At 41.8% G+C, this 27,711-nt stretch overlaps 2 protein-coding genes across 2 annotated transcripts; one reads left to right on the top strand and one right to left on the bottom strand.

Moving 5' to 3' along the window:
* Positions 1–11,647: 11,647 nt before the first annotated feature.
* LOC139392982 (transmembrane protein 106B-like) lies at positions 11,648–19,979 on the bottom strand. Its single transcript, XM_071141293.1, has 8 exons — positions 19,811–19,979; positions 17,492–17,708; positions 17,141–17,204; positions 16,856–17,015; positions 15,176–15,316; positions 14,739–14,788; positions 14,585–14,638; positions 11,648–12,920 (listed from the first exon to the last, which is right to left on the bottom strand). Exons 2-8 carry the CDS (start codon positions 17,694–17,696, stop codon positions 12,800–12,802), a joined length of 795 nt encoding a protein of 264 aa, XP_070997394.1. The 5' UTR covers positions 17,697–17,708; positions 19,811–19,979; the 3' UTR covers positions 11,648–12,799.
* Positions 19,980–20,713: 734 nt separating this feature from the next.
* Positions 20,714–26,266, top strand: LOC139392971 (uncharacterized). The gene is made up of 2 exons (XM_071141282.1): positions 20,714–20,831; positions 21,246–26,266. Exon 2 carries the CDS (start codon positions 21,486–21,488, stop codon positions 24,219–24,221), a length of 2,736 nt encoding a protein of 911 aa, XP_070997383.1. The 5' UTR covers positions 20,714–20,831; positions 21,246–21,485; the 3' UTR covers positions 24,222–26,266.
* The last annotated feature ends 1,445 nt before the right edge of the window (positions 26,267–27,711 follow it).

Genomic DNA, 27,711 nt, shown 5'->3' with positions numbered 1-27,711 from the left:
TTCTCTGTCGCCCCCACTGATGAACAGAGAAACTACAGCAGATGTTAGTCAGTCGAGAGAAAGGGTATGGAGAGGACGGGACCTATGTGAAGCTAGCCACAATATCGATTAACAACAGTAGTAGATATTGCTGTTCGGCTTTCAAATAAAAGTCCCTATTTGAAAGTAACGCAAATGGATAAAAAATTGTGGTTTTCAGGACATATTGGACTAGGACATGCTAAAAATAAAAAGGTTGATTATAAAATGTATTTATTTATTTGACAATATGCAGTAAAAAAAACTGTTGAAATCTGACTGTGGATGTATTATGCAGCATGATTGCATTACGTACACTACACGGCCAAAAGTATGTGGACACCTATCCGAACATCTCATTCCACAATCATGGCCATTAATATGGAGTTGGTCCCCCTTTTGCTGCTATAGACGGACAATTCCAACAGACGAAACAGATTCGTCCTCAGACTGCCAGATAGTGAAGCATGATTCATCACTCCAGAGAACGCATTTCCACTGCTCCAGAGTCCAATGGTGGCAAATCCCCTCCTCATTTCATGGGTGTACACTTCATAGGTAAGACTATACAGTTCAATATGAATGTTCAATACACACAATAGATTGGCTGGGGGGGGGGGGGGGGGGTGATTTGCCATGGTCAAAGTCCTGCAATATGAGCTATGACGCTAATATTTTTGACTCCAACACTATCATCAAGTTTGCTGATGTCATGGCGGTGGTAGGACTGATCACCGACGACAATGAAGCAGCCTATAGGGACGAGATCAGAGACAACAACCTCTCTCTCAACGTCAGTGAGACAAAGGAGCTGATCGTGGACTACAGGAAACAGAGGTGCGAGCACACGCCCATCCACATCGATGGGGCTGTAGTGGAGTGGGTCAAGAGTTTCAAGTTCCTCTGCGTCCACATCAGTAATGAATTAACATGGATCCACACACAGGAGGCTGAAAAGATTTGGTATGGTTCCTCAGATCCTCAAAAGGTTGTACAGCTGCACCATCGAGAGAATCTTGACTGGCTGCATTGCCGCTTGGAACGTCAACTGCAATGCACCCAAACGCAAGGCACAACAGAGGGGGGTGAGTACGGCCCTGTGCATCCCTGGGGAACGAGCTCCCTGCCATCCAGGACCTCTATACCAGGCGGTGTCAGGAGAAGGCCAAAAGAACTGTCAAAGACACCAGCCACTAAAGCCATAGACTGTTCTCTCTGACACCGCACTGCAAGCAGTAAGTCTGAAACATTTGACATTTTAGTAATTTAGTAAGTACATTTTTCCTCAATAAAGTAGCTATCAGGAAAGTCAGAGCTAGTAAGGGGGAAGAAAGTCAAGTGCAAGTGTTAGTTCACAAAGGGCTTTTTGTGTTGTGGGGGTGAGGAGGGGGTGCTGTGGGATTATTTAAGAAACTCTTCGAATAGGTAGGGTTTCAGATGTTTTTGGGAGATGGGCAGGGACTCTGCTATCCTAGCTTCAGGGTGAAGCTGATTCCACCATTGGGGTGTCAGCACAGAGAAGAGCTTGGACTGGGGTGAGCGGGAGCTGCCCTCCTGTAGGAATGAGAGGGCCAAGAGACTAGAGGTGGCAAAACGGAGTACTCGGTTGGGGTGTAGGAGTTGAGCATAGCCTGAAGGTAGGGAGGAGCAGTTCCGCTTGCTGCTACGTAGGCAAGTACCATGGTCTTGTAGTGGATGCGAGCTTCAGCTGGAAGCCAGTGGGGTGTGCAGAGGAGCAGGGTGACATGGTGGACTTGAGAAGGTTGAACACCAGGTGGGCTGCAGTGTTCTGGATAAGTTGCAGAGGTTTCATGGTAAAAATGGATGGCCCAGCCAACAGCGAGTTGCAGTAGTCCAGAAGGGAGACGACAAATGCCTGGATTAGGACCTGCGCCGCTTCCTGTGTGAGGTAGGATCATACTCTACGGATGTTGTTGAGCATGATCCTGCAGGAGTGTGTCACTGCTTTGATGTTTGCAGAGACGGACAGAGTGTTGTCCTAGGTCACACCAAGGCTCTTTGAGCTCTAGGAGGGAGACACCATGGAGTTGTCAACCATGATGGAGAAGTCTTGGAGCGGGCAGACCTTCCCCTGGAGGAAGAGCTTGAGGTGGTGGGCCGACATCCAAGCTGAGATATCTGCCAGGTACGCAAAGATGCATGTTGCCACCTGGGGGTCAGAAGGGGGGAAGGAGAAAGATAGTTGTGTCATTCGCATAGAAATGATAGGAGAGAGCATCTGAGGACATGACAGAACTGAGTGACTTGGTGTATAGAGAGAAGAGGAGAGGTCCTAGAACCGAGTCCTGGAGGACACCAGTAGTGAGAGTACATGGTGCAGTCACAGATCCTCTCCACTTCACCTGGTAGGAGCGTCCTACTAGGTAGGATGCAATTAAAAAGTGTGCAGAACCTGAGATGCCCAGCCTTGAGAGGGTGGAGAGGAGGACCCTGAACAGCTTCTACCCCCAAGCCATATGACTGCTAAACAAGACAACTAAATAGAGTGTCAAGATAAAGCATGTGAATCCATTATAATTACCTGGATTTCTGCATACATTTGTCATAAAATTGGATCTGATCTTCATCTAGTCACAACAATAGACAAGCACAGTCTGCATAAACTAATAACACACAAACAATATACGTTGTCATATCTTTATTGAACACACTGTGTAAACATTCACAGTGCAGGGTGGACAAAGTATGTGAACCCTTGGTTTTAATAACTGGTTGGCCCTCCTTTTTGCAGCAATAACCTCAACCAAACCTTTTCTGTGGTTGCGGATCAGACCTGTACAATGGTCAGGAGGAATTTTGGACCGTTCCTCTTTACAAAACTGTATCAGTTCAACAATATTCTTGGGATGTCTGGTATGAACCACTCTCTTGAGGTCATGCCACAGCATCTCAATCGGGTTGAGGTCAGGACTCTGACTGGGCCACTCCAGAAGGCGTATTTTCTTCTGTTGAAGCCATTTATTGTTGATTTACTTCTGTGTTTTTTGTCGTTGTGCTGTTGCATCACCCAACTTCTGTTGACCTTCAATTTGCTTCATCAGATAGACTTACATTTTCCTGCTAAATTTATTGATAAACTTGGGAATTCATTTTTCTGTCGATGATAGCAAGCTGTCCAGGCGCACAGGCCGCAAAGCAGCCCCAAACCATGATGCTGCCTACACCATACTTTACAGTGGGGATGAGGTTTTGATGTTGGTGTGCTGTACCTTTTTTTCTCCACATATCGTGTTGTGTGTTCCTTCCAAACAACTCAACTTTAGTTTAATCTGTCCACAGAATATTTTGCCAGTAGCGCTGTGGAACATCCAGGGGCTCTTTTGCGAACTTCAGATGTTCAGCAATGTTTTTTTTGGACAGCAGTGGCTTCTTCCGTGGTGACCTCCCATGAACCCCATTCTTGTAATCGTAATCTCATCAACAGAGATGATAGCATGTTCCAGAGATTTCTGTAAGTCTTTAGCTGACACTCTAGGATTCTTCTTAACCTCATTGAGCATTCTGCACTGTGCTCTTGCAGTCATTTTTGCAGGACAGCCACTCATAGGGAGAGTAGCAACAGTGCTGAACTTTCTCTATTTATAGACCATTTGTCTTACCTTGGACATCAAGGCTTTTAGAGATACTTTTATAACCATTTCCAGCTTTATGCAAGTCAACAAATCTTAATCTTAGGTTTTTTGAGATCTCTTTTGTTCAAGGCATGGTTCAGATCAGACAATGCTTCTTGTGAATAGCAAACTCAAATTTTGCGAGCGTTTTTTATAGGGCAGGGCAGCTCTAACCAACATCTCCAATCTCGTCTCATTGATTGGACAGGTTAGCTGACTCCTGACTCCAATTAGTGAAGTCAATAGTCTAGGGGTTCACACACTTTTTCCAACCCACACTGTGAAAGCTTAAATGTTGTCTTCAGTATGGGCAAGAAAAATATAATAATTTGCGTGTTATTAGTTTAAACATACTGTGTTTGTCTATTGTTGTGTCTTAGACGAAGATCAGAACACATTTTATGACCAATTTGTGCAGAAATCCAGGTAATTCCAAAGGGTTCACATACTTTTTCTTGACACTGTAGCTAATCAAATGGCTGCCTACTGCTGCTACTGTCTGTTATTCTATACTGTTGCCTAGTCACTTTACAGTAACCCTACTTATATATATACATAGCTACCTCAATTACCTTGTACCCCTGCACACCGACTCGTTACTGGTACTTCCTGTATATAGCCCTGTTATTTTGTCTTTTATCTTTAACTCTGCATTTCACTGTTAGTCTACACCTGTTGTTTTACGAAGCATGTGACAAATAACATTTGATTCGATTTTGAATATGTGTGTCAACGCTACAGTTGTGATCTGTGGGTGTCACTGAGTAGGCTGATATCCAAATTCAGTTAAGGCTGTACAGTCCAATATGAATGAATGTTCAATACGCACAATGGTTTGACTGAGGAGGTCATTTGCCACAGTCAAGTCCTGCAATAAGACGCTAAGATTTTTGACTCCAACACCATCATCAAGTTTGCTGATAACACAACGGTAGAAGGACTGATCACCAATGACAGTAAGAGCTCTGACGCTAATGTTTGTGTAAACTGTACCGAGTTGTAATCTGTGGGTGTCACTGAATAGGCTGAGACCCCATTCCATGGGTGCACAGACAGTGCACACTCCATAGGTAACGCTGTACAGTGCATATACTGTATGTATGCCCCAAATGCAATTATGCAGTCTAACACATCCACAGTGGGATTTCATATTTGTTTTAGTATTTATTTAAAAATGTATTGAATTATAATTTAAAAAACATATATGTTATATTACCACAAGCCATGCTTGTTTAGCATTATCTAGTCCAAATATGGCATAGTTCCACTATTTGTATCCGTTTGCGTCACTTTCAATGCGGGACTTTTCTTTTGAAGGCAACTTGCAAATTCCATCATTGTGGCTAATAGTTATTTTGGCAAGCTTCACATTGGTGAGGGCAGGGTGGGATTGGGGAGTTTGAAGGTGGCCTCAATTTCCTCCCAGTCTCTCTAGGCTAAGTCGTTCTGCAGAGAGGAATGCCTGCCATTCAAAGTGAAGACTTGTTGATTTAGAGAATTGAGATAGCCTGATCACTGAACATTTACAAATGATTTACCATTGCACTAATCTCTGGTGGGTGGGCAGCTGACAAATTACTTGAGACTTTAGTTCTGGGTCAACCAAAATTACCATTGCACAGAAGTCACTCACTGTTTTGAAGTGATTTATTGACAGCTGTCTCTGAACTCTGTCTGGACTTTTCCAGCTAATGTGAAAGGTCAACAAGGGACTTCCTTGATGTTAGAGAAACCCAGTAGCGGCCCTTTTCCAGTTCACACAAACATTTGAATACTTATAGCTACTATGTCACGTGCTCATAGTCTGGCTACCAGTCTTTTTGGCTTACATTCCACTCCTTGACACTCCTGTCAGGTTCCTACATAAACAGCCAGGGTTTCATTAAATAGGCCTAGGCATTCTACTTTTTTTATTGCACATTTAATTAAACTAACGCATTTGGTGATGTTCAACTTCCGTTCATTGGCACAAAACGTGTGCCAGCCCAAAATATTATTGTGCAATTCATGCATCTCCGCTGGCATCTCCACTGGCCTCTCTTACATCCATCCTCTCTCTATTCCTCTTATAACTCTTGAACCAGTAGTCTAGCCCAATGTGTGTCCCAATACGCTGAGTGTACAAAACATTAGGAACACCTTCATGATGTTGAGTTGCATCCCCTTATGCCGGCAGAACAGCCTCAATTAGTCGGGGCGTGGACTGTACAAGATGTCGAAAGCGTTCCACAGGGATGCTGGCCCATGTTGACTCCAATTCTTCCCACAGTTGTGTGAAGTTGTATGGATGTCTGTTGGGTGGTGGACCATTCTTGATACACATGCGAAACTGTTGACCCAGCAGCGTTGCAGTTCTTGACACACTCAAACCGGTTGGCCTGGCACCTATTACCATACCGCTTTCAAAGGCACTTACATCTTTTGTCTTGCCCATTCACCCTCTGAATTGCACACATACACAATCAATGCCTCAATTGTCTCAAGGCATAAAAATCCTTCTTTAAACTGTCTCCGCCTCTTCATCTACACTGATTGAAGTGGATTTAACAAGTGAAATCAATAAGGGGTCATAGCTTTCACCTGGATTCACCTGTTCAGTCTATGTCATGGACAGAGCAGATGTTCCTTGTGTTTTGTACACTTAATGTAGTTTGGTCACCTATTTTGAGCAATTAAAACATTTATTCGACAAAGAAGCACCTTGCTCTTGCTTGCTGGATATAAAATATGCTACAGTGTTCACAGTGGTGCGGAAGTGGTGGGGAAGCTTCTCTGGTGTGATGTGATCACATTGGCTGGTGGTACAAAAGCATTGAACAGGAAGGCTATGTTCTCCTGCACCAAATGTTTATGTTTACAATCAAATGAATCATGTCAGAATGCTGAATGTTATGTTTCCAATCAAATGTATGGATTAAGTTTTTAAAAATGCAATCTAATTTGCATGAACATTGTGATTGGATAGCTGTGAGGGTTATCGAATCAGGATCAAATCCTCTGATCTTCTCGAGCTCATTAATGATAGAATGTTCATATTTGAAGTTTGCCGAAAGGCCAGCCTATTTGGAAAATGACAAGTGGCAAGGAGTGGAATGTAATAGCTGAACAGATACTGCAACCTGGCTAACATGTTCACATTATATACTTCAATAGAGGTTTTGTCACCAAAGCCCCATATACTATCCACCACTGCGACCTGTATGCTCTCGTTGGCTGGCCCTCGCTTCATACTCATCGCCAAACCCACTGGCTCCAGGTCATCTAGAAGTCTTTGCTAGGTAAAGCCCCGCCTTATCACAGCTCACTGGTCACAATAGCAGCACCCACCAGTAGCACGCGCTCCAGCAGGTATATTTCACTGGTCACCCCCAAAGCCAATTCCTCCTTTGGCCGCCTTTCCTTCCAGTTCTCTGCTGCCAATGACTGGAACGAATTGCAAAAATCACTGAAGCTGGAGATTCACATCTCCCTCACTAACTTTAAGCACCTGCTGTCAGAGCAGCTCACAGATCACTGCACCTGTACATAGCCCATCTGTAAATAGCCCATCCAACTACCTCATCCCCATACTGTTATTATTATTATTTTTTTCTCCTTTGCACCCCAGTATCTCTACTCTACAATCATTTTCTGCACATCTCTGACTAAATTGTAATTATTTCACCACTATTGGCCTATTTATTGCCTTACCTCCCTTATCTTACCTCATTTGCACATACTGTATATATACTTTTTTTCTATTGTGTTATTGACTGTATATTTGTTTATTCCATGTGTAACTCTGTTGTTTGTGTCGCACTGCTTTGCTTTATCATGGCCAGGTCACAGTTGTAAATGAGAACTTGTTCTCAACTAGCCTACCTGGATAAATAAAGGTGAAATAAAAAAATAAATAAAAAAATACAAGTTATCAATGCTTCATTATTACGTTCTATCCATGATGTCATAGTTATTAGTCAGAATGTAGGCCTAATGTAGGCTATAGCCTGTAAAGTATAGTCTGCTGAGCTTGAAGTAGACCTAATTCACAATGGTAGGTACACTCTTAGAAAAATCGGTTCCCCATAGGAGAACACTTTTGGTTCCAAGAAGAACCCTTTTTAGTTCCATGTAGAACTCTTTTGGGTCAAATTTAGTACCCTCTGGTAAAAGGGTTCTACATGGAATGCAATAGGGTTATACCTGGAACCAAAAAGGGTTATTCAAAGAGCCGAAGAACCCTTTTAGGTTGTACTAGGTAACTATATTTCTCCATGCGCTGACTAACTGACAAGTGTCTTCACTGACATATTCAACCTCTCCCTGTCTGAGTCTGTAATACCAACATGTTTCAAGCAGACCACCATAGTCCCTGTGTCCAAGAACACTAAGGTAACCTACCTAAATGACTACCGACCCGTAGCACTCACATCTGTAGCCATGAAATGCTTTGAAAGGCAGTTTATGGCTCATATCAGCACCATTATCCCAGAACCCTAGACCCACTCCAATTTGCATACCGCACCAATAGATCCACAGATGATGCAATCTCTATTGCACTCCACACTGCCCTCTCACATCTGGACAAAAGGAACACCTATGTGAGAATGCTATTCATTGACTACAGCTCAGCGTTCAACACCATAGTGCCCTCAAAGCTCATCACTAAGCTAAGTACCCTGGAACTAAACACCTCCCTCTGCAACTGGATCCTGGACTTCCTGACGGCCCAACCCCAGGTGGTAAGGGTAGGTAACAACACATCCGCCACGCTGATCCACACAACAGTGATAGGCCTGTTCACGAAAACGATAAGACAGCCTATAGGGAGGAGGTCAGAGACCTGACCGTGTGGTGCAAGGACAACAACCTCTCCCTCAACGTGATCAAGACAAAGGAGATGATTGTGGACTACAGGACAAGGAGGACCGAGCACTCCCCCATTCTCATCGATGGGGCTGTAGTGGAGCAGGTTGAGAGCTTCAAGTTCCTTTGTGTCCACATCACCAACAAACTAACATGATCCAAGCACAACAAGACAGTCGTGAAGAGGGCACGACAAAACCTATTCCCCCTCAGGAGACTGAAAATATTTGGCATGACCCATGCCATGCTCAGATCCTCAAAAGGTTTTACAGCTGCACCATCGAGAGCATCCTGACGGGTCTGCATCATGGCCTGGTATGGCAACTGTTCGGCACTACAGAGGGCAGTGCGTATGGCCTAGTACATCACCGGGGCCAAGCTTCCTGCCATCCTGGACCTCTATACCAGGCGGTGTCAGAGGAAGGCCCTAAAAATTGTCAAAGACAAAGCCACCCTAGTCATAGACTGTTCTCTCTACTACCGCACGGTAAGCGGAACCGGAGCGCCAGGTCTAGATCCAAGAGGCTTCTAAACAGCTTCTACCCCCAAGCCATAAGACTCCTTCCTGTACAGCTAATCAAATGGCTACCCAGACTATTTCCCTCCCCCAATTCTACGCTGCTGCTACTCTCTGTTATCTATACATAGTCAGTTTAATAACTCTACCTACATGTACATATTACCTCAATTACCTCGACACCATTTACCTCGACACTGTTGTATCCGGCACATGTGACAAATAACATTTGATTTGATCATGGAAGGGAGAATAGGCTAGAGGTAGAACATAAATGTTTTGTTGGATTTCTCTGTAATGGAAGTCCATCGACAGCGCACCTGGAAAAGTCATTTCCTTACATCTGGAAAAGGGAAAGTATATATGATCTATGGGGTAAAGATGACATTTACACAACCAACCATAGTCTAGTCTGCTCCCCTTTCTAACTTCCTAGCCTACCTTACACTGATATCTAAATGTCCTTTTCGGTGTGCTATGATATTTAGGGTTGTTTGTAGAAACACAATTGTATTTAGATAATTATTTCACACACTTGTTGTTTGTCTAGGCTACATCCCTGAAACATGAGCCCATACACTGGCATCCATACATCCCTGAGACATGAACCCATGCCCTGGCATCCATACATCCCTGGGTTAATGTACTTCCTCAATAGCTGTAAAAGCATCACGTTACTTTCACCATTTGCACATTTTCTCCCTGAAGAACAACCATATTTCCGCAAAAACTCAATTTTGTGAACATTGCATATTGCAACTGCTTAACCCAGAAGTCTGAAACCAGATTCACATCCTCACACAGTCTACTTTATTTTCCAGATGTCTTGTATCATGCTGAGGAAGCACAGTAGCGTGCACACCATTACAAATAGCTCAGAATCGTGGCCATTAGTTTCAATACACTCTGAATACAGTAAAACTCAATCTCCCTCAGAGTTGGTGGTCATAAATGGTGCCAGTGAGCACAGCACGTGACTGCATTTTGTCTGTGTTTGGACCCGGTTTCCCGATATGGATGGAACTTAAGTTGACGGGTAACGAACATGTTGTTACACATCATCAGATATATTGAGGCAAAAAAAATTGAATAGAACTCAATTGATTGAACATGAACTTGATTTCAATATGATTGAAATACATAGGCCTATGAAGCCTATACCGTATTTACATTTTAATGCAGTCATCTCGGTTTTCATTTGAAGAATATTTTTATCCTCTGCTTCTTGTAACAATTGCAAAGCCATTGGCAATTTTGTATTTCTGTTGAACTTTGTGGTCACAGAGGTGTACAAACATCCTTACTGTATGTTTAGTGGAGATCGTCTGTGTATAAAGTGACGCGGAAGGGCAAAAAAGCATTTAACGACTCACTTAGCTTTCTACGACTGGTCTGAGGCAGTCGGTAACTAACGTGTTTTCAGGTGAAACTTTAGTAACATTGGTTTTGGTAAACCATTGAGGCATGAATCCCATTGAAGTCAATGGAACGACATTAGCATTTTTGCGCATCATGTTCAAAACATCTATAATTTACTTTGTTGAGCTTTTACAATCAATTTCAGATACTTTCAGATGATTTGGACATGGTGCGTGAAAAATGCTAATGTTGGTCCCATGACTTGAATGGGACTTGTGCCACAGATGCTAGAACGTTAGCATGTGGAAACAGTGCCAGTGAAACTAAACTAAATCGTGGATTGCTGTCATACCTTTTCCATAGACTGCTTACAGGGTAAGGAAACCAATGTGTAATTTTTTGTAATTTGGGTGAACTATCGCTTTAAGATGCTTTTGGGAAACTGGGCCCTGGTTAATTAGGAACCGCTCCAAGTCCCTGACCTGAATGGTGGATGGAAGAAGTCAACTGCCGTTTTAACGACATCAACAGATGTGAGCATACCGGTACACACTGGAGACCTCAAGCACCGGTGAGCATCTGGAAGCAAACGCATGCTGTATACTGTCCATTTAGAATAAAAGTACATTTGTTCACTAGAGCACCCTGTCATACATACCTAAGCCTGTCTATTCTGTGTGACTTTAAATGTAACGTCATGCTATTTTTAAGATGCTAAATATTGGACTTGGTGTGTTTTACACATGAATAGCATGCATTGTGTTGTTAATTACTTGGACTTCAATAGCGAGTACGGTAAGGTTTTTATGCAAACCTGTGCATATGGTGATTGGTCATTACAGAAACTATATTTTCATCCAACACTTACTAATTTCTAAATTAATTTTGTTAAATTAGGCGCCACCCTGTGATAGTGATTGGTATTGCACATTTCTCCAACCTTTGAATTCTCCAACTACAAACTATCAATAAATGCACCAAACAAAAACCTCAAAATATTCCCAGTTTCATGCAAGGAAAAAACATTGTTACATGTACTGTATGACTGGCAGTGGCTTACATGGACAGTATCCACAATTACACAGTAGTACACAGTCAACGTACCTCAGTGAGGATTCAGAACGGACTTTAAACTGATGAAAGTTTTCTTCTTGGATGATTTGGGACATAATATGGCACTTTGACATATCCAACAGTATATAGTGTGATTGTTCCTCCACGGAGTAATTCCTCCATAGAGTATATCAGATCATTTAAACAATGTAAGCATCTGATATTTTATATTGGCCATTTTTATTGTCCTCATTTCAGTCTTTTGTACATGCAGAAAATACTTTAAAGCTATAACAAATGTTCAAGGAATATAACAAATGGATACTTACAGTATCCTGGCATTTAATAATCTCCGAAATGAACACAATCTCAAAACTCACAATTAACTTGCAAATTTCAGTGATAAACTATGACGAATTAAAAGCGGCAAAGGGCATAAAACAAAAAATGTAAAGACAAAATAACCTCTTAAAATCAATTTTCAAAGATAAAATAAAAACCTAATTTTACAACACCATTGAGGGTATTTATGTAATATCATATTTCAAAATAGGTAGTCGTCTACTACTCAAGTTAGAAAAAAACACGTAACATTCCCATTAAAACAAACAATTCATAGAGGTTTACAATTAAAGAGTAATTCACATCATAAACAACACATCTAATAGTTATAGGTACTGTATTTGAATGATATAAAAATACAAGATTCCTCTCATTAAAATACCTAAATGTTGCAATCTAATTAAGGTCCGTAGTAATCATAATTACTCTGACATCACCCCGACATGATATGTCACCTCAGAATTAGATGTAAATCTAACTATCATTCCAATGAAATTGTAAGTGTAACGACACACATCAGGAAGTAAGTACCATTATGTACAAAACAATCATTGAAGAAAACAAAATGGCTGGTATAAAAAAGACTGGGAAAAAAAGGCCATCAAAAAGTGGTTTGGGGTGATTAGTGGTGCTGATAATCAAAATGGATGCTGTCCTATTATTTGTATTGCATGTCCCATACCTAGTGGTCTGGGAAGATTAGTGGTACAGACTAAATGACATCAACAACTCTGCCATATAAATACTTTCTGATGATTACGTTTCCCATACAAAGCTTGAGTGCATCTTTATCTCAAATGCCTGCACACATTGGATTGGATCATTCTATTAGGAAGAATTTGCACGAGAGGCTTTCTACCTGCGACATTATCAAACCCTCATGAAACGGTATATTGGCACCTCGCTAACATCACTTTCTCTGAGACATGGTTCCTCCTATTCTACAGTAGACGTGTGCCCAAAGGAACTCCGTAAAACCCTTTTGTCGACCTTTAGATCGACGGGCTTCCATTATGGCTGTGTTTTTACTGCCTTACTGATACATCTTCACATGTCCATGCAGTGAGGTGGTGTTGCCCCCACAGTCCACATACTGGTACATCTCCTGGGAGACCTGCTCCGAGTGCCCGAAGTAGGATGTGGTCACAGTCACCCTGAAAACCAGTCAATAGACAGTAGTCAGTTTCCCCAAAATGGCTGCCCACATGGGCGTGTGAGGTTGGACAAAATAAATAAGAGTAGGTACGGTAACATGTGTAAACTCAATGTATTAGTAGAAATATTTGAAAAGGTACAATGCATACAGAAAGTGCTCAGACCCCTTGACTTTTTCCACATTTTGTTACATTACAGCTTTATAATAAATGTATAAAATATTTTTTTCCCCTCATCAATCTACACACAATTCCCCATAATGACAAAGCAAAAACAGGCTTTTAGACATTTCTGCAAATATATATATATATATATAATACTAATGAAATATCACATTTACACAAGTATTCAGACCCTTTACTCAGTACTTTGTTTGAGTACCTTTGTCAGTGATTACAGACTTGAGTCTTCTTGGGTATGACGCTACAATCTTAGCACACCTGTATTTAGGGAATTTTTCCCATTCTTGTCTGCAGATCCTCTCAAGCTTTGCCAGGTTGGATGTGGAGCGTCGCTGCAGAGCTATTTTCAAGTCTCTTCAGAGATGTTCGATTAGGTTCAAGTCCGGACTCTGGCTGAGCCACTCAAGGACATTCAAAGACTTGTCCCGAGCGCTCTGAAGCAGGTTACATTCAAGGATCTCACCGTACTTTGCTCTGTTCCTCTTTCCCTTGATCCTGACTAGTCTCCCAGTCCCTGAAAAACATCCCCACAGCATGATGCTGCCACCACCATGCTTCACGTAGAGACGGTGCCAGGTTTCTTCCAGATGTGACGCTTGACATTCAGGCTAAAGATTTCAATCTGGGTTTCATCAGACCAGAGAATCTTGTTTCTCATGGTCTGAGAGTCTTAAGGTGCCTTTTGGCAAACTCCAAGTGGGCTTTCATGTGCCTTTTAATGAGGAGTGGATTCAGTCTGACCACTCTACCATAAAGGCCTGATTGGTGGAGTGCTGCAGAGATGGTTGTCCTTTTGGAAGGTTCTCCCATCTCCACAGAGATGACTAGTCTGGAGCTTTGTCAGAGTGACCATCGGTTCTTGGTCATCTCCCTGAACAAGGCCCTTCTCCCCCGATTGCTCAGTTTGGCCGGGTGGACAGCTCTAGGAAGAGTCTTGGTGGTTCCCAAACTTTTTCCATTGAAGAATGATGGAGGTGACTGTGTTCTTGGGGAACGCCAATGCTGCAGAAATGTTTTGGTATCCTTCCCAGATCTGTGCCTCGACACAATCCTGTCTTGGAGCTCTACGGACAATTCCTTCGACCTCATGGCTTGGTTTTTGCTCTGACATGCACTGTCAACTGTGGAACCTTATATAGACAGGTGTGTGCCTTTACAAATCATGTCCAATTATATTGTTTTTTACCACAGGTGGACTCCAATCAAGTTGTAGAAACATCTCAAGGATGATCACTGGAAACAGGATGCACCTGAGCTCAATTTTGAGTCTCATAGCAAAGGGTCAGAATACCTATATAAATAAGGTTTTTCAGTTGTTGTTTTAAAAAAAAGAATGTTTTTACTTTGTTATTATGGGGTATTGTGTGTAGATTGATGAGCAAGAAATGTTTGGGGACACATTTCAGAATAAGGCTGTAACGTAACAAAACGTTGAAAAAGGGAAGTGGTCTGAATAGTTTCCGAATGCACCGTGTACTTACTGCATCATGACCACAATGTTGTGAACCTTTATGGACTGCAGGGTGCAATAGTCGCTGCAAACACAAAACATGTATTACAGAAATGTTACGATTTGTACTGTCAACCACACAATAAAATGTAGTTAGCTGTGAAACACTTACAATAAATACTTACAACATATAACTCATCTCATCAGCAATGACTGTGGGAACCGTGTAGTCAATCTGAAATAAGCAATATGTTGTAATGCAGAAGTTATCCATCTCCCATATTGAACAGGGCAGTTGAGTGCTAACTAAGTAATGAGTCACTTTTGAGGGAAACAGTCCAAAAATGCCATCCTTATTCCATCCTTGCTTCTACTGATGCCCTCAGAACAGGGACAGGTGTTCTAGTGGATTCAACAACAACAACAAGGTTCATTATCAATGTTGCCTGATTTTGTTGCTAGATTTTGCAGCAAAGCGGGTGGAACAATGAGCTGCTGTGTCGAGGGATAGAAAAGCACTTCAAAGTGCAACTTTCATGCACACGTCATACACTGTAATATGTTTATAACAAGCCGTTACACCAAGGCATGTTACTCTAAAATGCACATGATAAAGACCCACCTGCTGCTTATCCAGTGGTATGATGGTCATCACATTGCTAATACGGGCCTTCCCAATCACCGTCTTAGAGAACTGCACTTGGGCTGTGATGTTGGTCAGGGATACAGCGTAGTAGTTGTTATTGGTGATGTTCAGAGTGTTCTAGAAGAAAAGCCATACGGCACAACAGTTGTTGGAAAGAGTGTCATTACGTTGAACCCACTCCAATTTGCATACCGCCCCAACAGATCCACAGATGACGGAATCTCTATTGCACTCCACACTGCCTTCTTCCACCTGGACAAGAAGAACACCTATGCGAGAATACTGTTCATCGGCTACAGCTCAGCGTTCAACACCATAGTGCCCTCCAGGATCATCACTAAGCTCAAGACCCTGGGACTGAACACCTCCCTCTGTAACTGGATCCTGGACTTCCTGACGGGCCGCCCCCAGGTTTTAAAAAAATAAGTATTTCCCAGGTGTTGAGGGTAGACAACACATCCACCACGTTGACCCTCAACACGGGGCCCCTCGGGGCTGCGTGCTTATTTCCCTCCTGTACTCCCTGTTCATCAACGACTGCATGACCGCACGTCTCCAACACCATCATTAAGTTTGCTAACGACACAATGGTGGTAGGCCTGATCATCTCCTCAGTGACAACAACCTCTCCCTCAACGTCAGCAAGACAAAGGAGCTGATTGTGGACTACAGGAAACAGAGTGCTGAGCACGCCCACATCCATATTGACAGGGCTATAGTGGAGCGGGTCGAGAGCTTCAAGTTCCTCTGTGTCCACATCAGTAAGGAATTAACATGGTCCACACACACCAACACAGTTGTGAAAAAGGCACGACAACACCTCTCCCCCAGTAGGCTGGAAAGATTTGGCATGGGCCCTCAGATCTTCAAAAAGTTATCCAGGTGTACCATTGAAAGCATCACCACTTGGTCTGGCAACTGCTTGGCATACGACCGCAAGGTGCTACAGAGGGTAGTGTGCATACGGCCCAGTACATCACTGGGGCCAAGCTCCCTGCCATCCAGACCCTCCGAACCAGGCGGTGTAAGAGAAGACCCTAAAAATGGTAAAAGACTCCAGCCACCCAAATCATAGACTGTTTTCTCTGCTACCACACGGCAGGCGGTACCGATGCACCAAGTCTGGAACCAACAGGACCCCGAACAGCTTCTACCCCCCAAGCCTTGAGACTGCTACATTGTTAATCAAATAATAACCAGGACTCTCTTTTGACTCATCACATACGCTGCTGCTACTGTTTATTATCTATCCTAGTCACTTTACCCCTAACTATATGTACATATCTACCTCAATTACCTCATAGCTCTGTACATTCACTCAGTACTGGTACCCCGTGTATATAGCCAAGTTATCATTGACTCAGTACTGGTACTCCGTGTATATAGCCAAGTTATCATTGACTCAGTACTGGTACTCCGTGTATATAGCCAAGTTATTGTTACTCATGGTGTATTTATTCCTCGTGTTATTGTTGTTTTATTCTTTTTCGATTTTTCTCTCTGCATTGTTGGGAACGGCCAGTTTGTACGCATTTCACTGTTAGTCTACACCCATTGTTTACGAAGCACGTGACAAAATCCAATTTGATTTGAATCCATGTCAACCCTGAGATGGAAACACACGAAGGACAACTAACACCAGAGCGAGGAGCTTACCGTGATATTGAGATAGACAATCCGTTTGTCCTGGTCATAGGAGACGAATGCAGACTTCACGCCCACATAGGAGACGTCGATAGAACGAGGGAACAGGAAAAACACCGCCAGGCCAGACAGCAGAAGGCAAAGAGACACGGACACAGTGACATAAAGCTTTCTGCAAGAGAAAGGGAGGAAGCGCCATTAAAAGAGTTGGATATAGACCACAGTCAACCACAGTTGAATCATTCAATTGCACAGCTTTCAATAAAGAGACGCCTGGCTGAGTGAGATGAGACTTACGTTCTCCTTGGCTGGAGCCTCTGGTCACTGTATGGAATCAGGGCCACAAGCTGGTTCTCTTGGCCTGCATTAGAGACGTGATGACAAAGCCATTTACAGAGGAAACTGATATTGGTTCAACTTGTGTCTTTTCCATTTTCAATTGATGTTGGAAGTCAGTGTTTCTAGGTAGCCTCGTTTCTGGTTTTGCATTCTTGTTTGAATATCAAGTCAAAATGCAAATGAGGCTAAATTATTAGCAGCTCATGAGGGACAGTTTTACTACAGATGTAGGTGTGTATTGTGTCAGTGAATGAGGGTTCATGTTTATTACTGTGTAGGAATGTATTTGTTTCGTGTTTATCCCCTTACCCCGTGGTATTCTGCCAGTGCCCTGGCATGTGGGGCATGTGACACTGTCTCTGCCAGTAAATTCCACATAGGGGAACTGAGACACATCTCCATTATTTCCATCCTCTTCACTCTGTGTATCTATGTACTCTGGACCAGTCGTCAGGCCACTCTGACTGCCGCGGTCGTCTTTCCCCTTCGACAAGTGGGAGTGTGCTTTCCCCATCACTAGAGCTTTCTGTGAATAAAACATGTAAGATCTAATAAGTAGGTGTGGTTGGTAGTGAAAACTCATGCCACATATTCATTTGATATTTACATGGTAGTTATGGTCAGTTTACACAAATTGTTTTATACTACTTTTGTACTATAACAAGGTACCTGCCTATGTCATGACAGGTTTTAAAGCCATTTTATATTGTATAAAGGATACCATTCTCCTATTCCATTTTTACATAGATTATTTTGTTTTGTTTAGACCAGTTTACACCAACTCCCCAAAAACTCTTATCAAGTGTGCACCGTTTATGTAATTCATGCGTGTTTGAAACAATTACTGTCAAACAAAAGACCCTTGTTCAGGCCGTGGCATTTGGCAGGGCTGCCCAATTAGTCCATTTTTATTTGTATTGGTTACTCAAAGTATGGCTCTTCATATCAAGAAAGGGAATTTTCAAGGTGTTTCAGCACTTGGCAATGAATTTAAACTATGTCAACTGGCTGATGATACCACCATATTTTTGAGAGACAGGAATGAGGTTTCCTGTATTGAAGACTTTTCCTTAGTTTCGGGTTTGAACATTTATATCAAAAAGTCAGTCTTATTTCCACTCAAGGATTGTGTTTTACAGGAAGTATATGGTATCCGAATTAAAGATAAGGTTACTTATCTTTGAATTTTTATATGCAAGGATGAAAAACAAAGGAGTGAACTAAACTTTAACCCCATTATTGAGAAAACAAAGAAGAAATTGAACCTCTGGTTGCTAAGAGATATTTAGTTATACGGTCGGGTTTTATTGTCCAAAGCTGAAGGGTTATCCAGATCGGTTTATGTCTCGTTATCACTTGACTTATCCCCTAAAATTGTAAAGGACTTAGATAAGATTCTTTATCATTTCATTTGGAGGAACACGCCTCACTGTCTATGGAAAGATATTCTCACTAATACCCAAGTACAAGGAGGTCTTGAGGTTTTAGATTTCAATACTCTAAATAATACTTTTAAAATAAATTGGATTCCAAAGTTTAAGAACCAGAACAGTATTTGGAATGTCTTCCCTAAGTATTTATTTGACTCTGTTGGTGGTTTAGAATTTTTGCTTCAATATAATTTTGATTATAAATCCCAGTAAAATTGGCCAAATTCCATAAGCAGGCAATTTTAGCTTAGATGTTAGCGTATAAACACAATTTTCCCCCTCATGTACTGTCTATGGAACAACAAAGATATACGATTTAAAAATAAGTCTCTTTTTTTTCGTAACTGGTTTGAGAATAAAATTATTTTGGTTGGTCAGTTACTGAATGAGGATGGATATCTACTCTCATATGGAGGATTTCTTGAAAAGTTTAAAATACCAATAAATAAATTCTGACATAAAGATGTAGTATATTTATTTCAACTGCCAATAATACTAGGTAAATTTCAAATTCACAAATGCAAATGGTTTAATTCAAAACCGAACTTTTCCCCACTTTATAAATTAATTTAAACAATATGGCACTACTTTAACTAAAATGAAAAACAAAAAGGCAATTAAAACGTGTTGTATTATTAATGAATATGAATATTGTTTAGGATTCCTGGCAATGTAAATAGTATGTAAGCTTGTTTTCATGTGACTATTCCTCTTTTGTTTGTTGATATTTCTCAATAAAAATAAAAATACATATCTTTTTTTAAAGACACTTGTTCTGACCAAAGTTTGATCTGGACCAAATATATGTAGCCTAGCCAGAAAAACACATCGCACCGTGTCTTCTGCTCCTGCTATACATTGTGCGCTGCGCCTATGGTCGAGATACTGTGCTGATGTGCAGACGACCATTATGCTACATGGTACACAATGTTACGCCTGCCATTTTAATCCAAAACTCACGAATACATTGTTGCGTATTTGCTCCGATATTCTGTTGTATTTTTATTTTGTGTTAAGTTATTGGTGTAAATCATTGTGTAGAATACTTGCATAGGGCATTGGCATGGATAAAATGTTTCCATATTGCAAAATGTTGCCCGGCTCCTTTGACAACATCAAAGCACCACTGTGCGGTATTACACACGCACGACGGATATGATCAAACTGGCAACATTCGATATTGGATTCATCTGCTTACCTTTGCGTATATTCACGCAGAATTGCTTTACATATGCTTGGTCACGAACAGCCGCTGTTTATGTCAATATAGTATTGACATTAGTACACGCACTAGTATTTTTGCCAGAAGCTCAGACGATGACGTCACTTTCGTATGGCAAAGTAAGAAACATTCAAAATAAAAGCCCGCATTTGAAAAAATGTCAACGTGTATAACTCATTCAAATTATATTGAATTTTAATCAATGGACACTTTTATTGTGCCAACAAGAAATTGCAATGTCATTTCTGAAAACAAATGTAAAAAATATATTTTCTAAGACCAATAATGAAAGTACAATTGTTGACACTAGTATGTTGAGAATATTGGGCTGTAAAGAGAAAACGTTTCTACCTGTCTCAGCTAAAGTGTGGTGAAAAATACTCAGTAGGGTCTCTACTAACCAAATATGGTTAATTTTGGAGGGGGACAGTGTCGTACATGTCCAGCAACACTTCGTTCTCCACCCCCTCCATAGCCCCCAATGTAGCCTCCATAGCCTCCATAGCCCTCCATAGCCCCCAATTGACCTATTTAATGTAATAGACTGTACATGGCATACATATTTGCTTGTAGAGAGAAAACTGCCTTGTTTGCTTCCAGTGTGAAATAAAATGTAAACAAAGACAAAGACACAATGTAAACAATAATGGACTGGAATACCTGTTAACGACCTAGATTAACCTAATGGTTAATGCATCAGCTCAATCGCTTGGCCTGACAAATATTTTTTAGGTTGTATCCAAGTAAAATCATGTTGTGCTGCCATCCTGTTAGAAGGTAACAGATTATTTTATTACAAGGGTTCAATTGGATTTTCATTGTGTGCAATGGTGTTATTTGCCCCCTAGTGGATGTTTCTGGTACTTAGAAAGACTACGCAAACAGAAAGTAGAGAATTTGTTCTGCACGCATAGAAGCAGCTACAAACAACGCTACGGTGCAGGTCTTTCAATGTAGTTATTTCTTGTCACGCTTCAGCCTTGGAAAATATTTGTTTGTAAGTTCAATTCAAGCATTTAGCTAATGGTTATAATCTTGTTATTGATAGAGTTGCTTACATGTCAATGTTGGTTGCATTTACTCACAAATTGCAATGCTTTTCATGTATGTCGTTAGCTGTATTACTTTGCTCGTGCGTCATGCAAACGAATTGTAAAATATACAATACTGTAGTTTGTTACTGTTCCTAGTGTAATATGCTTTGTTATTCTACATAAATGGTTGTACACTATTAGAGTAATGAAAGGAGCCAATTACCATATGAGTAACAATTAGCTATATGGTTTGGCATCATGCCAGATGCATGGTACCTTAGCGCGTGCTTTGTATTTATGCAACTTCAAATGTATAATGTACAGCTACTGTCGGTGTGAATTGAATACTAAAGTATATTCTTTTCTGTATTTTGCAGTTTCACAACATAAACGTTTTCAATATATTCATTCAAGAAAAGTCACGCCTTGGGAGTTTTATTGAAGACTTAGTTGTTAGCTATCTGTCTAGTTTTGCATGGGAACGCAACTCAAGGGCAGAATAGTGAAAAAACATCATCACAGCGGGCTCAAGCACAAGAATAACTGCACACGGTGGTTATGTTTCTACTTCATCAGCCAACAAAGCCTCTTATCCTAGGGAAGACCAACAGTCTACGATGCAACAACCAGAGTCAGGTGTTCAACAGAGAGAGATGGAAGAGCCTCTTCAGCACATTGGGACCAAGTCTCAATCTACAAGATCAAGGTCATCAAAACAGTCAAGCAGATCCTCAACGGTGAGTTTTGCAGCCGTCAAAGCACGCGCCAAGGCGGACGCAGCACGCGCACAAGTCTCTTATGCTGAGAAGGAAGCTTCTGTGATGAAACAAAAGGCAGAAATAGAGGCCAGCTTGTTGAAGCAAAAAGCTGACCTCGAGGCAAGTTTATATGTTCTCCAAGTTGAGAGAGCAGCTGCTGCTGCGTTGGCTGAAGCTGCAGCCTTTGAAGAAGCTGTAGAAGCAGAACGCAGAGAGCTTCGCAAAGAACTAGACACAGGGACACAGCCCTTAAGTCCAGTCCAACGTACATGTGAGTATGTGCAACAACATGCTAGGCCCTACTTTGCTGAACTTCCATTTGAAGTGCAGAAACAAGAGCTTAGTGTTGACCCAGCTACATGCCATAATCCAGAAAGTAGCAAACAACGGAGCATAAGCAGAGACTCTCCGTTCAAAAGGAATGAACAGCAGCATGGTGGAAATGGAAAACAAGCCCACTTCCAGTCACACACACAAAACTTCCCTGAGTCACAAGTGGCACCAGACCTCATCAAGTACCTCCTACGCCGTGAGATGGTGAGTTCCGGACTCCTGAAGTTTGATGATCGTCCTGAAAATTATTGGGCATGGAAAGCATCCTTTCTCAATGCGACCAGAGACTTGAATTTATCAGCCGGGGAAGAGTTAGATCTAATTACCAAGTGGCTAGGGGCAGAGTCGTCTGAGCAAGCAAACAGAATTAGATCTGTCCATATTTTCAACGCAACAGCAGGACTTAACATGGTCTGGCAACGACTAGAAGAGTGCTATGGTACACCCGAAGTGATCGAGAATGCACTGTTGAAGAAAATTGAGGATTTTCCAAAACTGGCTAACAAAGACAATCACAAACTAAGAGAACTAGGTGACATTCTTCTCGAACTGGAGTGTGCTAAAGTAGAAGGGTACCTTCCAGGCCTCGCTTATCTGGACACATCTCGGGGGGTAAACCCTATTGTAGAGAAACTTCCATTCAGTTTACAAGAAAAATGGATAGCACAGGGATCCAAATATAAGGAGGACTATCGGGTAGCATTCCCACCATTCTCGTTCTTCTCGAGATTCATCAGGAATCAGGCGAAAATTAGAAATGACCCCAGCTTCACCCTCTACACCTCAACTAACCAGGTGCCCATGAAAAGTGAGAAACCTGCCAGGTACAGCAGCAAGACACCTGTGACTGTATACAAGACAGATGTGTCATCTGAGGCCTCAGACCACCAAACCAAACCCAGTAAGACAAAGGTTGAAAACCCTGACCATCACTGTCCAATACATAACAAGCCTCATCCTCTTAAAAAGTGTCGTGGGTTTAGATACAAAACTCTAGATGAGCGCAAATCATATCTCAAAGACAATGGCATTTGTTTCCGATGTTGTGGGTCAACTCAGCACAGAGCTAAAGACTGTAAGGTTTCAATCAAGTGCTCTGAGTGTGACAGCGACAGGCATCTTGCTGCTCTGCATCCAGGCCCAGCCCCTTCAATAACAGACACCGCTACAGCAGAGAAAGAGCATGGTGGGGAGCAAGGTGACGATGCTCTTCTATCTGTCACCTCAAAGTGTACAGAGATCTGTGGTGAGGCAGTCAATCCAAGATCATGTTCAAAAATATGCCTAGTCAAAGCTTATCCGGCTGGGAAAAGAGAGAAAGCTGTCAAAATGTATGTAGTGCTTGATGAACAGAGTAACAAATCTCTGGCCAAGACAGAGTTTTTCAGTCTCTTCAACATCAATGACAACTCTGCTCCATACACCATGAAGACGTGTTCTGGGGTAACAGAGACTTCGGGCAGGAGAGCCGTCAACTTCATGGTGGAGTCTATAGATGGACACATGCAGCTCACTCTCCCGACTCTGATAGAGTGTGATATGATGCCAGACGATAGGATGGAGATTCCCTCCCCCGACATTGCGTATCATCATCCCAACCTGCAACCAGTTATGGACAAAATTCCAGCAGTGGACCCAGACGCTCCCATCCTCCTGCTCTTAGGACGAGACATCTTAAGGGTACACAAGGTACGAGAGCAAATCAATGGGCCCCACGACACTCCTTATGCACAGCGACTCGACCTTGGGTGGGTCATCGTGGGTGAGGTCTGTCTGGGAACGGCTCACCGACCAGCCAATGTTAACGTGTTCAGGACAAACATACTTCAAAATGGTCGCACATCCTATCTGAGCCCTTGCCCTGACATCATCCAGGTAAAAGAGAACTACAACAGCGTAGCTCAGAAACACATCTCTCCCTCTACAGTGCACTCGAGAGATCCAATCACAACTGTGAACACAGACAGCCTGGGATGTTCCGTGTTCGACAAAACACAAGACGATGATAAACCGGCACCATCAGTGGAGGACAAAGCCTTCTTGGACATTATGGACAAACAGGTTTTCCAGGATGATGGAAACAACTGGGTGGCTCCACTACCCTTTCGCCCCACTAGACGTCGCCTCCCTAATAACAGGGAGCAGGCCATGAACCGTCTCACATCACTTCGCAGGACTTTAGACAAAAAGCCTGACATGAAGCGTCACTTTATTGACTTCATGCAAAAGATGCTGGATAACGACCAAGCCGAACCTTCATAGCCACTAGAGGGAGACAAAGAACGTTGGTATCTGCCCATATTTGGTGTTTACCATCCACAAAAGCCTGAACAAATACGAGTAGTATTTGACTCCAGTGCTAAGTGTCAAGGAGTGTCACTTAACGATGTTCTGCTCAGTGGTCCAGACTTAAACAACACACTCTTGGGTGTCCTAATGCGTTTCCGCAAGGATTGCATTGCACTAACAGCAGATGTGCAACAAATGTTTTACTGTTTTGGTGTACGTGAGGATCACAGAGATTACTTAAGGTTTCTCTGGTATGAAGACAACAACCCAGATAGAAACATAACCGAGTACAGGATGAAAGTGCATGTATTTGGGAACAGCCCTTCACCAGCCGTAGCCATCTACTGCATGAGACGAGCAGCGCTACAGGGTGAGAAGGAACACGGGTCAGAACCCAAGCAATATGTAGTGAGGAACTTCTACGTCGATGATGGTCTGACATCAGTAGCTACTACAGAAGAAGCTATCAACATTCTAAGAAAAACACAAGCAATGTTGGCGGAGTCCAACATGAAACTACACAAGATTGCATCCAATAGCAAAACAGTTATGGAAGCCTTCCCTATGGAGGACCGTGCGAAAGACTTAAAAGATCTGGACCTAGGAGTGGATCCTCTTCCCTTTCAACGGAGTCTGGGACTTTCCTGGAACCTGGAAACAGACAGCTTCTCATTCCAGGTGTCCCACAATGAGAAGCCTTTTACGCGGAGAGGCATCCTGTCCACAGTGAATAGTCTTTATGACCCCCTTGGGTTCGTGGCTCCAATAACAATGCAAGGTAAAGCCTTAATCAGAGAACTCTCTTCTGATCAGAGTGAGTGGGATGCCCCTCTTCCCACAGAAAAAGAAGAGAAATGGAAACAGTGGAAGCAAGTCCAGTGTCTCGCTGACACCTTTTGGAAAAGGTGGAGACCGGAATACCTGACAACGCTGCAGAGACGCAGAAAATGGACAGCAGAAAAGCCAAATGTAAAAGTGGGAGATGTTGTCTTATTGAAAGACAGTCAGGCACACAGAAATGACTGGCCAGTCGGGCTTGTGGTAAAAACCTTTCCCAGTAGTGACAAAAAGGTTAGGAAAGTAGAACTAAAAATTGTCAAGCAAGGAGCTGCTAAGGTGTTTCTGAGACCAATCTCAGAGATTGTTGTTCTTCTTTCTGAAGCATCCTAGAGACAAAAGATAAAAATAGAAAGGGCATTATTTGTTTCTTGATATGTTTTATTTCATAGTGGCACAATTTCATTATACCAGGCGGGGAGTGTGCTGCCATCCTGTTAGAAGGTAACAGATTATTTTATTACAAGGGTTCAATTGGATTTTCATTGTGTGCAATGGTGTTATTTGCCCCCTAGTGGATGTTTCTGGTACTTAGAAAGACTACGCAAACAGAAAGTAGAGAATTTGTTCTGCACGCATAGAAGCAGCTACAAACAACGCTACGGTGCAGGTCTTTCAATGTAGTTATTTTTTGTCACGCTTCAGCCTTGGAAAATATTTGTTTGTAAGTTCAATTCAAGCATTTAGCTAATGGTTATAATCTTGTTATTGATAGAGTTGCTTACATGTCAATGTTGGTTGCATTTACTCACAAATTGCAATGCTTTTCATGTATGTCGTTAGCTGTATTACTTTGCTCGTGCGTCATGCAAACGAATTGTAAAATATACAATACTGTAGTTTGTTACTGTTCCTAGTGTAATATGCTTTGTTATTCTACATAAATGGTTGTACACTATTAGAGTAATGAAAGGAGCCAATTACCATATGAGTAACAATTAGCTATATGGTTTGGCATCATGCCAGATGCATAGTACCTTAGCGCGTGCTTTGTATTTATGCAACTTCAAATGTATAATGTACAGCTACTGTCGGTGTGAATTGAATACTAAAGTATATTCTTTTCTGTATTTTGCAGTTTCACAACATAAACGTTTTCAATATATTCATTCAAGAAAAGTCACGCCTTGGGAGTTTTATTGAAGACTTAGTTGTTAGCTATCTGTCTAGTTTTGCATGGGAACGCAACTCAAGGGCAGAATACATGTTGCTATAGGTTTATATTACCACGATTATCCATAGCCTTCCAATAATTTTCTTAAACCCATCTCGGTCACAACCAATCCAAAGGTTGGTTTCCTGGACTTGGGTTTTGGACTGATCCATGGATCACAGCACATCTCTCCTTATTAGAAACTTCAATGTTTAGCATTTCACTTCCAAACATAAAAGGCACGCTTGATATTCTTTTCAAGCAAATGATTGCAAAGGGAGAAGCATCACACACATGCAGTAGATGTGCAGCCGTACTCAATAGACAAACTATTTGGACCAGCACTCCAGATATTCTTGTACTTTTATGTTTCTCGTGAAAGGTCAAAAGTCACCACTGTAATGTGAAACCTTGTATCCTCATCTTGCTTTATTGATCTTTCAGCAGTTGATAATGTGAGATTGACCTACAAATGGAGCTCAGTAATCTGTCATTCAGGGATTAATGCCAAAAAATGACACTCCAAGGCACATGTTATATTTGACTCTTTTAAGATTAAGATGATCTCTATAGAGATGATCTCTATAGAATCTACAAACATTCAGGACACAGAAAGAGTTATATATTTGTATGAATTATTTAATGAGGGCCCTTACAGAATCTCTGAGCAAGTACATTTCTGTGAGTCAGATTCAGATATTGATGTTATTCCAACATATAACTATTTCCCCTATCAGCGTAAAGCCTTTCCTGTTGTGACATTTCTGAAGAAAACATCTGCTTTCGAAGAATGTCACAAAATATGACTTAAAACAAACAGTATGAGTCCAAATCAACAATTCAGCAAAGTCATTTCACAGTTGGATGCAGTGAAACCAGGACAGACAACAGCACCATTGCTTCGACAGAGGCTTCAAAACAGCGATATGTGTGACATTATAGAATATTTCGTGAAGGAAATGCTACCTGCACATTTCTTAGCCAATGATCTCCTCCATATTCACAGTTTATGCCCTCAAAATTGCAATCAGTGCAAGAAAGCCATGAATCTCCAGGTTAAAAAATGAACAGTTCAACTAGGGCATATTTCAGAAAGAGGCATCAAAGAATTCCTTTCACTGCAAGCATCCCAAGAAAACAACATTTGTAAAACATGTAATACTGCAAACAACTTTCAGCGGTCAAGCTTTAATGTCATCCATGTTCCAAAGACATTACCTGTGAAGATAGACAGGCCAGCAGAGAGCTGTTTACCCAAGAGCTTGAATCTATCCTGCATATATAACATATACCTCTTATCTAGAATTATAGCATTTTCGGATAATTACCCATTTGGGAAATCGTACACACTACATGGCAAGCTCTGGTATATATCGACTGCACTCAAGTATCAAAACCAAGTGTGGGCTTTACCTTAGAGAAAGCCCAAGAATTCATGAAGCAAACTGTGTTCTATTTGGTATCAAATTACTA

This window comes from Oncorhynchus clarkii, chromosome 3 (genome assembly GCF_045791955.1).
Source record: "Oncorhynchus clarkii lewisi isolate Uvic-CL-2024 chromosome 3, UVic_Ocla_1.0, whole genome shotgun sequence".
Lineage (NCBI taxonomy): Eukaryota > Metazoa > Chordata > Actinopteri > Salmoniformes > Salmonidae > Oncorhynchus > Oncorhynchus clarkii.
Note: the sequence above shows the minus strand (reverse complement) of the source record. Positions and strands in the feature narration are given on the sequence as shown.